At 45.8% G+C, this 12574-nt stretch overlaps 3 protein-coding genes across 27 annotated transcripts in view; 2 read left to right on the forward strand and 1 right to left on the reverse strand.

Annotated features, from left to right (window-relative positions):
- The window catches only part of SLC7A6 (solute carrier family 7 member 6), a 32792-nt gene extending 28167 nt beyond the window's left edge, over positions 1-4625 (forward strand). For all 21 annotated transcript variants that reach the window (XM_086351408.1, XM_086351409.1, XM_086351419.1 and 18 more), the window contains one exon: positions 418-4625. In XM_086351408.1, coding sequence (XP_086207534.1) covers positions 418-512 — 95 coding nt within the window. In that variant the 3' untranslated portion in view covers positions 513-4625. The remainder of the gene's footprint in view (positions 1-417) is intronic.
- On the reverse strand, positions 3708-11963 carry SLC7A6OS (solute carrier family 7 member 6 opposite strand). Of its 3 annotated transcripts, none has more exons than XR_015145639.1 (5): positions 11749-11963; positions 11343-11621; positions 5897-6100; positions 5197-5325; positions 3708-4466 (listed from the first exon to the last, which is right to left on the reverse strand). XR_015145639.1 is itself a non-coding variant. In XM_086351436.1 (5 exons), exons 1-5 carry the CDS (start codon positions 11941-11943, stop codon positions 4342-4344), a joined length of 924 nt encoding a protein of 307 aa, XP_086207562.1. In that variant the 5' UTR covers positions 11944-11963; the 3' UTR covers positions 3708-4341. The 3 variants fall into 3 exon arrangements, 2 of the variants coding, with proteins under 2 accessions (XP_086207562.1, XP_086207563.1); XM_086351436.1 differs by having other exon boundaries at positions 5197-5317; XM_086351437.1 differs by lacking the exons at positions 3708-4466; positions 5197-5325; positions 5897-6100 and adding an exon at positions 10455-11025.
- A 104-nt stretch (positions 11964-12067) lies between these two features.
- The window catches only part of PRMT7 (protein arginine methyltransferase 7), a 39730-nt gene continuing 39223 nt past the window's right edge, over positions 12068-12574 (forward strand). For all 3 annotated transcript variants that reach the window (XM_086351400.1, XM_086351399.1, XM_086351401.1), the window contains exon 1: positions 12068-12119. The gene's annotated coding sequence lies outside the window, so the exon portion shown is untranslated. The remainder of the gene's footprint in view (positions 12120-12574) is intronic.

Below are 12574 nucleotides of genomic sequence, written 5' to 3' on the forward strand. Positions count from 1 at the left end.
CTTTGTGTGTGTGTGTGTGTGTGTGTGTGTGTGTGTACAAAGATGTGTGCACAGGTGGGTGTGATGGCTAATGGCTTCCCCTTACTAGTGATATGCTGGAGACCTGGCTGCCCCTTTTGATCTTGACATGATCACTTTAATTCTAACTTTAGAGTCCTATTTTGCAGTTAAACACCCCCTCCCTGAAAGTGCAGTCCGTGTAGCAAGACAAGGAGTCATGCATCAGACCCTCTGGTTGGGTATGGAGTAGAGAACAGTGAGGTTTGCTGGGGGTGAGCCTGGCACAGGGTGCCCAGGGGACAGGTGGGAGGAACCACGTACTTTAATCAGCCTTATGTTGTTATGTTGTTTAGATTGGGGCTGTCATTCTGTCACTGAATATCAGTTTGCTAAATTCTCTTCTCTATTTTCATTTAGCTGCTATCACCAAAGTCACCCAGAAGCTTTGCTTTTGCGTCCTGACTGAGCTAGATGTAGCTGAAGAGAGACAGGCTGAGAGGAAAACTGAGTAGAGGCCAGAAGTGATATCCCCCAAGGCCTGGAAGGCTGCTACCTGGGGCCACAGCCACCGAAGTCCAGATTACAAGACTGTGTGGACCCAACCCTTTTGTGCTAAAGGAGGGCTGTTGGCCCACATTATGTAAGGGGGCTCAGGGCTGATGGCCTGCTCAGGTGTTCACTCTCATTGGTAAGCTATGGGAGGAATCTCAGGGTCTGGGGCCAGCCTGAAGGTGGGGACTTCAGAGGGTGGTGGTGGGAGAGGACTTGGGCAGTAGGGGAATGGTGGTTCAGTTTTGTTCTGGTGAGTACAAACACTTACTTGGTGAGTTGCACTGGGGGAAGAGGGAGTGCTAGGTTAACAGCTGGGGCTGTTGGTTTCTGAATTTGACATTTGAACCAGGAGTTTCTCTGAAGGGGATGCTCTGTGGGAAGTTTTCCTCTGACCAGGTCCAAGCACCTGACTTTAGAGGTCTGAAATATTACCATTTCTTCCTCTGGTTCAGAATCCTTCCCTGGGGAGAGGGTTGTCTTCCATTATTTATTGATATTATTTAATCCAGAACACCAGTTCCAGCAAAGCATTGGTCTTCATTAATTTACAGGATGTAATAGGCTGATTGTATTTAAAAATTGAAAGTACCCCAAAGCGAGTCCCTCTGACCTTAGAGGTATCTATGTGGTGGTTGGTGAGACTCTGACCACAGATTTTTTTGCTTAGTTTTAGCACAGTCTTCTGGAAAGATTTTTTTTTTTTTTTTTTACTCCTGTACCAGTTACACTTTAGTATGTAGATAGGTCACACGTTAACAATCACCTGGCTCAAGTCCAGGAAGGACAGATGAACAAATGTGGGAGTCAGAAGCCTGGTAAAACTGCTACTTTGAAGGCTAATCCTTTATTTTACTTGAGACCTTAGTTTTTTGCTGTAGTTGGTAAATCCCTGGTTTCTGGTATGAAGTCTAAGAAGGCAGAAACTGTTCTAGGATTCAGGTGAATCACTTGAATTCTTTCAGCTGACAGTGGCTTAGAGACCATTTCCGGGACCCAAGCTGACAAGTAAGTTGTTCCTCTCTGTAAGGGCTGCTATGAGGGGCTGCTGTGCAGACCCATGCAAGCCCATTGTGGTGCTAGAAGTGGTCATTTTCCTGGAAACCTCACATCAGGCTGCATCATCCTCCTTGTCCCCGACACCAGGCTTTGTTTACACTCTGAGCCACTTTGGTGTGGGTCATCTGGACACTGCAGTCCTCTTCTGCCTGCCTCCCCTTGCCTGAGGTTTGGGGGAGCTGCAGTCTCAGGAAGAGCTTGGTACTTGTGGGAACTTGTTTTCTCCCTGTGGACATCAGTGACGACTCTGGAATAAAGCTGCTTCCACCTCCACCTGGCTCTTCAGCAGACTCATGATCAGAAGCAACTAATTCTGGTGCTCAGGCTGCGCTTTAGCTCCCAGGTGTGGCCAGAGTGGTACATCTGACCTAACGGATGTTCCTTCATGGGCCACCAGGCTGCATTGGATTGGACAGCCGTCCAGTGTTGCTTCCAGAAACATCCTGGACCCAGAAGAACCTGCTGGCTTGGTGTGCCCCCATGGGGTTCTTGTCCTTAGGTTTTGAAATCAGTCAATGATAAAGACAGGAACTGTGAGGCAATCTACCTTTCTGAGCATTCTTCTCCACCATACTGGCCCTAGCTGCAGACAAGGGAGTGACCTTGGTCATACTTGTTCAATTAAGGCAATTTAGGGGAGCATGCTCACAGCTGCCTTTGGTTCAGGTTATGCCTCTGTGAGAACACAGGAGTACATTCCTCCCGTCATGGGTTGTGGATTTGCCTGACAACAGGGAGTCTTTTGCAAAGGCTGACTTGCCCAGACTATGTAAACATGACTCCTGTCTGACCCAAGCTGGCACCTATCCCAGGGATCCTCTGGAGCTAATCCTTTGAGTATGCTTGTCTTGAAGGATCCCCCACCCATGCTTTAATTTTCTTCACTGAAGTAAATGACCAGCTTATCTCAGGAACTTATCATCTCCCAGTGGCTGCCAGGCAAGCAAGGACCTCACGCTCTAGGTTCCCTCATACTTGCTTAGTGAGCCAGGTCACCCCCTCTCATTACTGGATGGTGACTGTGTTCTTCCCCTCTGTGTTGGATACAGACTTCTCCCAGGAACCCTTCTGAGGGAGGGAAGCCAGAGACTCCCTACAGCACTACAGCTTTGTTGTATAATTAATTTCTTCGAGGTCTTTGTTGTTGATCTCCTTCAGTCCTTCTCATGGTGTGCTAATCCTTCTGCAGTGGGTACAGTTTGTGAAGCTGTCAGCCCTTTAATATTGGCAAACTTTAAAGAGTACATAAGAGCAGTGAGCACGTTATAATAGCAGAGTGGTTTTCAATCCTTTGCTTCTATGCCTGCAGAAGACTGAGATGACTGGTATTAAACCTGGAAGTTGTTGCCTGTTGCTTGCAGCACTGAACTGCACCTTAGTGGATACTTAGGATAGGAAACCAAGTCTGTCTGTTGGTTTTATAACTGCAAGAGTAGGACAGAAGTGAATCACTTGAGGAGGTTTAACAACTTCATGTAGTTAAGAATATAGGCAAAGATGTACATAAAATAGAAAGTGAAATGGGTGGAGGTAGGATAGAAAAGTAGAAATGCTTATGAAATCTTAGAATGGGCAGGAAGACATTTCCTTGTTTATCTTCCCTTGTGAGAGTAAGTCTGTGCCCCAGGGCAAGAGGGCACACCTTGAATCGAAGGTTCTGTGTATTGTTTCCCTAGACCTGTGCAACATGGTAGCTACTAGCTATAAAGAGCTAAAGTATTCAGTTCCTCCATTGCAATAATCACATTTCACATGCTCAATAGCTGTATGTGGCTAATGCACAGTGCAGATAGAGAACATATTCGTCATTACAGAATGCCATCTTAGTCAGAGTTAAGGCATTTGGGTTTGGAAAGGAGTAGGGACAGAGTTTGCTTACAAGAGATACCAGTTTTGGTAACAATATTGGTCCTGTTGACAGCAGTTTGGTTTTGGTGACTGCTGTGACTAGTTAAAACATTTCTCAGTGGAAAGCCAAGTTTAGGATGTGCTTTGCTTTTCCTCACTTGCTTTATGTCCTCAGTGTTTGAAACTTCTCACTCCCTTTTGGCAGGTGTTAGGGGAAGCAGGGAATATGGTGGGAAAACATGTAAGACAAATTTTACTTGCTCCCAATGTTCAAAGTTTTTATTAAATACATTTACACATACCTTGTTCCTTGGCACCACTGCCAGAGGAAACAAGCAATCTTTACAAGTGTTATCAGAGTCAGGAAGCAGGGAGGTAGGGATAGCTGTTTAAAACCTCACATCACAGGCAGATTCTACTTCCTTTCCTAATGGCCGTTACTGTCCAGTCTGTGCCACTATAAGGGACTCACTGCAGCCTTTCTAGAGTCCCTCTATCAAAAGAAACTGGCTTTTACTAGAGGCAGGTAACCTAGAAAAGCCCAGGCTTAGTGCTGATAAAATAAGAGACTCTCTCCCACTTAACTGGTTTCAGCGTAGGAGGAGAATGGGAATGCTGGGAAAATGCCTGGGCCAGGAAACTTCGATTTTATAGCATTTCCCGCCTGTGGACTGCAGGGTTGATTGTGATCAAGATAAATGGGCCCTACAGATAGTAGAAAGGACATTCCCTTAGTGCATGTTTTCCCTGTGGTGGAATGGTGCTGGTGGATATGCTTTTTCCTTCCCTTTATTAGGCTAGGAGGATGCTAACTACTGTGGCGGACCCTACGGTCACAGATCCCCCAGGGGCTTGTGGTAGAACCTCGTGGTTATCACAGCATCATCAGTCTGAATCGAGGTCATGGGAGCTGTCATAGTCAAACTCCCTCTGCACATCCAAAGGGTATTTGCTCCACATTGGTGGTCTGCTGTTGTCTCTTTCTTCGCTGCTGCTGTAATTGTCAGAGCCTAGAATAAAATAATAAGAATGGGCTCTAATTGTATGGTTTTCTAAATGACCACAAAAGTCCCTTCCCTTCTCAAAAAGTTTGTTTTGTATTATAAAATACTTGCTAGAATATAGAACAATTAAAAAAGAAGCAATAAAATTCTTACCATGTAAACCAAGCCCTTTAACATTGGAGTGTTTCATCATTTCTCCCCTAAATATGGGACTTTTTTAAAATTATAACAGTTGTAGTCATATTACACATCTAATTTTGTTCCTTGCCACTTCCCCAGTAGAATATTCGTAGTTGAATTGTTCCTCTGTTACCAAACACTAAGAAATTCAAGGAATGGTGGTGCCAGAGCATCCTTCCTTTCTCTTCCCCGAGGTACCTAGTCTGTGTTGTTATACTTGTAAATGCAACAATTTACAAGTATCCGAGAAAACCCTTGGACGACTCCTACTGATGAACCTCTCCAGTACTTTATTCAGAGTAGAAGGGAAAAGGACTGTTGGTAGGCAATGACAGAACTAAGGATTTGAACCTAGGCCTGACTGACATTATACCTCCAGCAGCCCCCATGGAAACACTGGTCCTTCCATCTCCTACAGCTCCAACAGCTTATGGTTGAGCTAGTGGAGCTCAAATGGCAGAAAACGAAAACCAGCTAAGACATACCTGTCAATCTTGCTCACAACTCAGTCCCAGATCACATCAATCCCTCCCCAACCAGGGCTGCTATTACCTACCTCTGGAATCTTCATCTTCGTCACTGTTCTCCTCCTCTGGGTACTCATTGCGCCAGTTATTCTCACTGTTTTCATCATCTTCATCATCATAAATGTCCTCTGGTTGTTGATCATCATTCACCTGCACATCTCAACACAAATGTGAGTGTAAGTCAAAACCTCTAAAGGTATGCTCTGAGGGAAGCTATTAGCAGACCAACTTGGAGAGACGACGTTTAAGGGTGATGTGTGAAAAAGAGAAAACAGAGCAGTCTGCTAGTGGCTATAGTAACCTCTGCTGCTGCTGCTGCTGCTGCTGCTAAGTCACTTCAGTCGTGTCCGACTCTGTGTGACCCCTTAGACGGCAGCCTACCAGGCTGCCCCGTCCCTGGGATTCTACAGGCAAGAACACTGGAGTGGGTTGCCATTTCCTTCTCCAATGCATGAAAGTGAAAAGTGAAAGGTGAAAGTGAAGTTGCTCAGTCGTGTCCGACTCCCAGCGACCCCATGGACTGCAGCCCACCAGGCTCTTCCATCCATGGGATTTTCCAGGCAAGAATACTGGAGTGGGGTGCCATTGCCTTCTCCGATAGTAACCTCAGGCATTTATAATAAATTTTTCCTTTTAAGCAAGGGTAAGAACAATGATCAGGAATAGAACCTAGGGAGGCAAAGCATGTGATTGGGTAATAAGCTTAGGCTGCTTCGTGGGGCCCCTTACCAACTCCCACTCGTGGCTGTAGGGCTGCACAGAGAGGATGTTCTCAATCCATCCTGGAGTCGCCCTTTCCAAACAGTAAATGTCATACACAAAGTCGTCCTTTTGTTCTTTCTGATGCCCAGAACTTGGTCCACATTGAGATACATTCAACCCCTCACGGATCAACTCTACACAGTTGCAGAGGATCACATCTGGGTCAGATTTCTGTAAAGAGAACAGGAGATGATACATGTATAACCTAAAACATGGATGTCCCAAGAGGAGGAACCTAAGAGCTTGGTGAAGGAGGCCTTCCTGCAGTTCTACGTTGAATTCAAGATTCTTATCCCCATGGCCAACTAGTCTTTTTTCATTTATCTATGAAATAAAAAAACAGTCTATAAAATTAACATGTAGTATTACTTTTAAGGGAGAAGCTCACAAGATAGTTGCCTAGTCTTCTGTGGGTTGACACAAGAGAGCCCAAAGGAACACTAGAGGAAGGGGAGAGCCAGCACAAGTGGTTCATCTCACCCCAGGCTCTGCTTCTGCAGGTCTTCTCTGAGTTCCTTTGGTATGATGTTCTCCCTTTGGAGATCCACAGGCCCACTGCAGCGCCTCTATGGTTGACAGTCAAATGGGTCTGTATTTTGTGTGGCCACCTCTAGGGGCATAAGGGCGTTTCTTGGTACCTGGTGACTAGTACCAGCCATCACCCACCACTAGCTTGCTCACACTGACATCCTGCTTTTGCTCACAAACTAGGAGGGGACTCGATAATCCTTTTTCTGATAGTTTGAGAGATGTACTGCCCCAGAACAGAATTTGCCCAGGTAAGATGTGCTCCAGTGGCAAGAGGCTGTGTTATCCAGGGTCAGATCAGATCAGATCAGTCGCTCAGTCGTGTCCGACTCTTTGCGACCCCATGAATCGCAGCACGCCAGGCCTCCCTGTCCAACACCAACTCCCGAAATTCACCGAGACTCAGGTCCATGAAGTCAGTGATGCCATCCAGCCATCTCATCCTCTGTCGTCCCCTTCTCCTCTTGCCCCCAATCCCTCCCAGCATCAGAGTCTTTTCCAATGAGTCAACTCTTCGCATGAGGTGGCCAAAGTACTGGAGTTTCAGCTTTAGCAGTGTTCCTTCCAAAGAACACCCAGGACTGATCTCCTTCAGAATGGACTGGTTAGATCTCCTTGCAGTCCAAGGGACTCTCAAGAGTCTTCTCCAACACCACAGTTCAAAAGCATCAATTCTTTGGCACTCAGCCTTCTTCACAGTCCAACTCTCAAATCCATACGTGACCACAGGAAAAACCATAGCCTTGACTAGACAAACCTTTGTTGGCAAAGTACTGTCTCTGCTTTTGAATATGCTATCTAGGTTGGTCATAACTTTCCTTCCAAGGAGTAAGCGTCTTTTAATTTCATGGCTGCAGTCACCATCTGCAGTGATTTTGGAGCCCAGAAAAATAAAGTCTGACACTGTTTCCACTGTTTCCCCATCTATTTCCCATGAAGTGATGGGACCGGATGCCATGATCTTTGTTTTCTGAATGCTGAGCTTTAAGCCAACTTTTTCACTCTCCACTTTCACTTTCATCAAGAGGCTTTTGAGTTTCTCTTCACTTTCTGCCATAAGGTTGGTGTCATCTGCATATCTGAGGTTATTGATATTTCTCCCGGCAATCTTGATTCCAGCTTGTGTTTCTTCCAGTCCAGCGTTTCTCATGACGTACTCTGCATATAAGTTAAATAAACAGGGTGACAATATACAGCCTTGACGTACTCCTTTTCCTATTTGGAACCAGTCTGTTGGTCCATGTCCAGTTCTAACTGTTGCTTCCTGACCTGCATACAAATTTCTCAAGAGGCAGATCAGGTGGTCTGGTATTCCCATCTCTTTCAGAATTTCCCACAGTTTATTGTGATCCACACACTCAAAGGCTTTGGCATAGTCAATAAAGCAGAAATAGATGTTTTTCTGGAACTCTCTTGCTTTTTCCATGATCCAGCGGATGTTGGCAATTTGATCTCTGGTTCCTCTGCCTTTGTAGCATGGGTTAATTTGGAAACGAGAGGGACATGCTGCAAGTCACTCTTGACGGGTTCACCACTGAGAGTTGTACAGCTCAAACCAAACACCATATGGGGGGAAGAGGGTGTGTCCCATGGTCAAGGCAGATAAAGGGAGAGCAATGTTCTCATCATTTACAAGCTGTACAGCTCAAACCAAACACCATATAGCGGGGAAGAGGGTGTGCCCCATGGTCAAGGCAGATAAAGGGAGAGCAATGTTCTCATCTTTTACAAGCTAAACAGAATTCTTCCTTGTTCTAAAGTTAAGAAGAACTAGACATGTCAGGTTTTGTGAAGACTCTTGACCAACCTCAAAGCTGTTTACAAGAAAAGTTCTGACTGTAACTCACAAGTCCACAGACCTCAGTTCAACAACTTATGCAGCCATTAAATATTAAAAAATTTACAGAAGTTAGCAAAACAAAAGTGCTAGACAAAAAAATAAACCAGTTTTGTTCCAATTATCTTTGGGATGGGGGTAAAATGAATGCATTTTCTCCTACTTTATTTTTTGGGGCTACACCTGACCAGGGATTGAACCCACACCCCCTGCAGTAGAAGCAAGGAGTCTTAACACTGCACTGCCACCCCTCCCTTTATTTTGCTTTCTTTTCTTCATAAAAGAAAATAAAATTTTAATCTAGTCTATGTATTTCTTTACCTATATTTGCAATTATGCTACATTCTGTTGTTAAAGTATTTTCCCATCTTGCCAGTCTTCATGGTTACCAATTTAGTGGTCTAACCAGTTGTATATGTCAGTTTCTATACATAATTGTTAGCCTTCATACACAGCACTATGATGAACGTGTCATTTCTTGCATTTGAAAAATGGAGATAAGAATACCTACCTTATATGGTTTTTGTGAGGATAAAATGAGTTAAAGTAAAAAAAAAAAAAAAAGAACCTAGCATAGTACTGGACACATTACTTAGTATACAAACAGTAGCTTTTGTTAATACCATAGCTATTTGCTTCTGTGGAATTATTTCCCTAGGATAAATCCTGGGGGTGAGATTGCTATCACCAATTTTAAATTTTCTTTACATTTCTGGATGGCTTTAGAGTGCAAACAATAAAAATAGGCTCCAATGTATTTTTAGGATGCTTGATATTACTGTAAAGCCCAAAGGCTTGCATAAATTTTAAGCACTACAATCATGTACAGTTTTAATCAGAGCCTCGCCAACAGTGCTATCAGCAACCCTTTTCCCAGTCATCTAGTAAGCATAAAACCTCGTGTGCTTTCTGTTTAAATTTATGTTTTTTAATAATCTGCAAACATTTTTGATGTGTTTATAGTTTGTACTGCATTGTTGGGAAAACCTGTGTTCAGATCCTTCCTAGCTTATCTACTAATTTTTCTTAGATTATTTAATGGGCTATTTAACTGACTTGATTCCACTGAACATGGGTTCACTTTTAAAATGTGTAACTTATGACACAGTCTGGAATTAGTTTTGATAAAACAGATGGCTATCATGTCCAGGTATACTAGTAATACAATTAAATATTTTTTGCTTGATATATTTTAAATTTAAATTTCATTTGGGGGGGGCTTCCCTGGTGCCTCAGTGGTAAAGAACCTGCCTGCCAATGCAAGAGACATGGGTTCAATACCTGTTACATGAAGATCACACATGCCTTGGAGTAACTAAGCCTGTGAGCCACAACTACTGAGCTTGTGCTCTACAGCCTGGGAGCTGCAACTTCTGAGTCCACGTGTTGCAACTACTGAAGCTCGTGTGCCCTACAGCCTGTGCTCTGCAACAAGCCAAGCCACCACAATGAGAAGATCGTGCACTGCAACTAGGGGGTAGCCCCCACTCACTGCAACTAGAGAAAAGCCCAGGCAGCAACAAAGACCCAACATAGCCAAAAACTATTTTGTTTGTTTTTCATTTTTTAAACTTCAGAAACCATTAAAAAGAATGATATTTGAAAAATGTTTATCAAGAGAAGGCATACCTTAGATTGAGAATTTTCTATTTCTCTGGTCTTATGCATGTAGTTGACTTTGTTTTTTGGAAGTGAGGTACTAATTTAGAAAATGTAATTAGTAGAAAGTGACACTGAATTAAATGTGAGGAAGACTTGCGTTCTAATCCTAAATCTGCCTCAAACTTGGTATGCTACCCAGGCCTGGTCCTTTAATCTCTTTGATGAGTTTTCCCATCTGCTTTATTTTTACATTGGTCAAAATCTCCAGCGATTCCCCATCTCAGGATGAAAGGCAAGGTGTCCTTTCAAGTACTGACCTGAAAGGATCTAGCAGATACCCTCTTCCAAAATTCCTTACTATCTTCTCCCAACTCATTGGGCACCAGGCACATTGACCTTGCAAACATCAGACAAATTTGGCTTCTGGGTCTCTGCACTTACAGCTCCTCGGTATGGAATCCCTTTCCCCAAGACATCTGCAGTGCCCAGCCATTCACCTCCTTCAAGTCTTCACTCAAAAGTCATCTCAGTGAAAATGACACTGAAATGGGACCACACTTTTCCTTTTTTCTTTGCCCCTTTTATGGCCCATATCACCATGTGATCAGATCAGATCAGATCAGTCGCTCAGTCGTGTCCAACTCTTTGCGACCCCGTGAATCGAAGCCCACCAGGCCACCCGGTCCATCACCAACTCCCGGAGTTCACTGAGACTCACGTCCATCGAGTCAGTGATGCCATCCAGCCATCTCATCCTCTATCATCCCCTTCTCCTCCTGCCCCCAATCCCTCCCAGCATCAGAGTCTTTTCCAATGAGTCAACTCTTCGCATGAGGTGGCACAAGTACTGGAGTTTCAGCTTTAGCATCATTCCTTCCAAAGAAATCCCAGGGCTGATCTCCTTCAGAATGGACTGGTTGGATCTCCTTGCAGTCCAAGGGACTCTCAAGAGTCTTCTCCAACACCACAGTTCAAAAGCATCAATTCTTCGGCGCTCAGCCTTCTTCACAGTCTGATGAACTATGGAATGAGGTTCGTGACATTGTACAGGAGACAGGGATCAAGACCATCCCCAAGGAAAAGAAATGCAAAAAATCAAAATGGCTGTCTGGGGAGGCCTTACAAATAGCTGTGAAAAGAAGAGAAGCGAAAAGCAAAGGAGAAAAGGAAAGATATAAACACCATGTGATATCGAATTTATATGTTTGATGTTTCTCTTCTCCACCTGCATGCTGGGTCCTCATTGCTGTACCTACAAAACCTAAGAATCATACTTGGCACAGAGTGGGCGCTGAGTAAATGTTGAGTGGATAACCTAACCTGGAAATTGTGGCTATCAAGCTGGGTGGATCATCCATCACTAAAGTGAGGCCACGTGTACCCTCTTTAACTGTGTGCTGACTTTGCGCAGAGAAGCCCAGAGGTCGACTCTGGGGCTGTACTCACTTTGCAGGAGATCGCGGCGGCGGCGACCTCTGCATCTTCTTCGTGGACCAGGTCTAATAGCTGAAAGTTTGCGTCGTCGGCGGCTTTTGCGGTTCCTGACGCATCCTCGGACTCCAAGCTGTCCGAGGGAATTCCCGAGGATCGGCGGCTAAAGACTACTCTGTAGCGGCCTTCCTGTCGGATCTCCCGAGCAGAAGCGCGGAGATGATGGCGGATACGTTGCTGGCTGCCCTGGGACGGGCGCAGGGCGGCCCGCAGGAGCGGTTGGACTGGCTCCTCCTAGGGTTGGGGAGAAGTAGAGGTGTGGGGCGGCATAAACAGGGGTTGGTGAAAGGGTCACGGATAAGGATGCACCCCAGCTGTACCCTAAGATCCCTTTCATAGCGGCTCCTTCCCGGCCCAATACCTGTGAGCGCACGGTGGCCACCAACTGGAAGACATTATTTTCTGCTGCTCTCTCCAGACCCTCTGGAGACGTCTTTGGAGTTTCCAATTCAACTGCACTGGAGCGGAGGCGTTTACAAGCGAGGACCAAAGCCTCGGCGGGCTCTGTGCCGAGCTTCCGCTTCACCCGGAGAACAGCTGTACTTCCAGCCTCCATAGCGGCTGCCGTGGAGCACTGTGGGAACGTGTTGGGTGTGACGGAAGAGCTCTTCAGTTCCGCTTCCGGGCCCGCCCCCGGCACACTCAGAGAGTCTAGGGAGGTCCCGCCCTCCCACGCCTGTAGAGGCAAGATGGCGGTGACGGAAGAAGTGAATGGAAGTGTTCCCGCGTCGGGTGAGACGCTGGACGGGTTGGGAAGGTGGGGTCGCGGTTGAAGGCTCGAATGCAGCCAGAAACGTACTCAGCCCACGGCCTCGGTCGTACTTGAACACTGAGGTATACACCTCTTCGGGACTCCGAAGGAACTTCTAGAGTCCGCATGGGGAGGCTCAGAGCTCCCGAACGGCGGTAGTGCGGGTTTCTAGGGGGTCCCCGCCTCTGCCATTCAGTCGGGTAATTGCTTCTAGTTTGGCTTGTGACTGAGCACCTTCGCGGGGAGTACCTGGCGCCTCCTCTCAGCGACAGAGACCCGCACGTCAGTCTTTCGGAGCTTCAGCTATCGCACCCTTGACTGGTCCATGGTCCCCTGGTTCATAGGTCTTTCCCAGTCACAGTGTTCTCAGTAGTTGGAAACCAGTCTGTTTACCACACATTGGTCAGAGAGTCCCTGTAAAAGCGTACACCCACCG

Source organism: Bos grunniens, chromosome 18 (genome assembly GCF_055505025.1).
Source record: "Bos grunniens cultivar Pamir isolate PY7600 chromosome 18, Bosgru_T2T1.0, whole genome shotgun sequence".
NCBI lineage: Eukaryota > Metazoa > Chordata > Mammalia > Artiodactyla > Bovidae > Bos > Bos grunniens.

Bases quoted from the DNA above. Each gene is read 5' to 3' on its own strand.
- SLC7A6OS (XM_086351436.1), bottom strand. From the start codon at position 11,943: ATGGAGGCTGGAAGTACAGCTGTTCTCCGGGTGAAGCGGAAGCTCGGC. The intron at 11,622-11,748 runs GTATTGGGCCGG...CCCCAACCCTAG, and splicing joins TGGCCACCGTGCGCTCACAG to GAGGAGCCAGTCCAACCGCT. The intron at 6,101-11,342 runs GTGAGTACAGCC...TTCTCTTTACAG, and splicing joins CCGCCGCGATCTCCTGCAAA to AAATCTGACCCAGATGTGAT.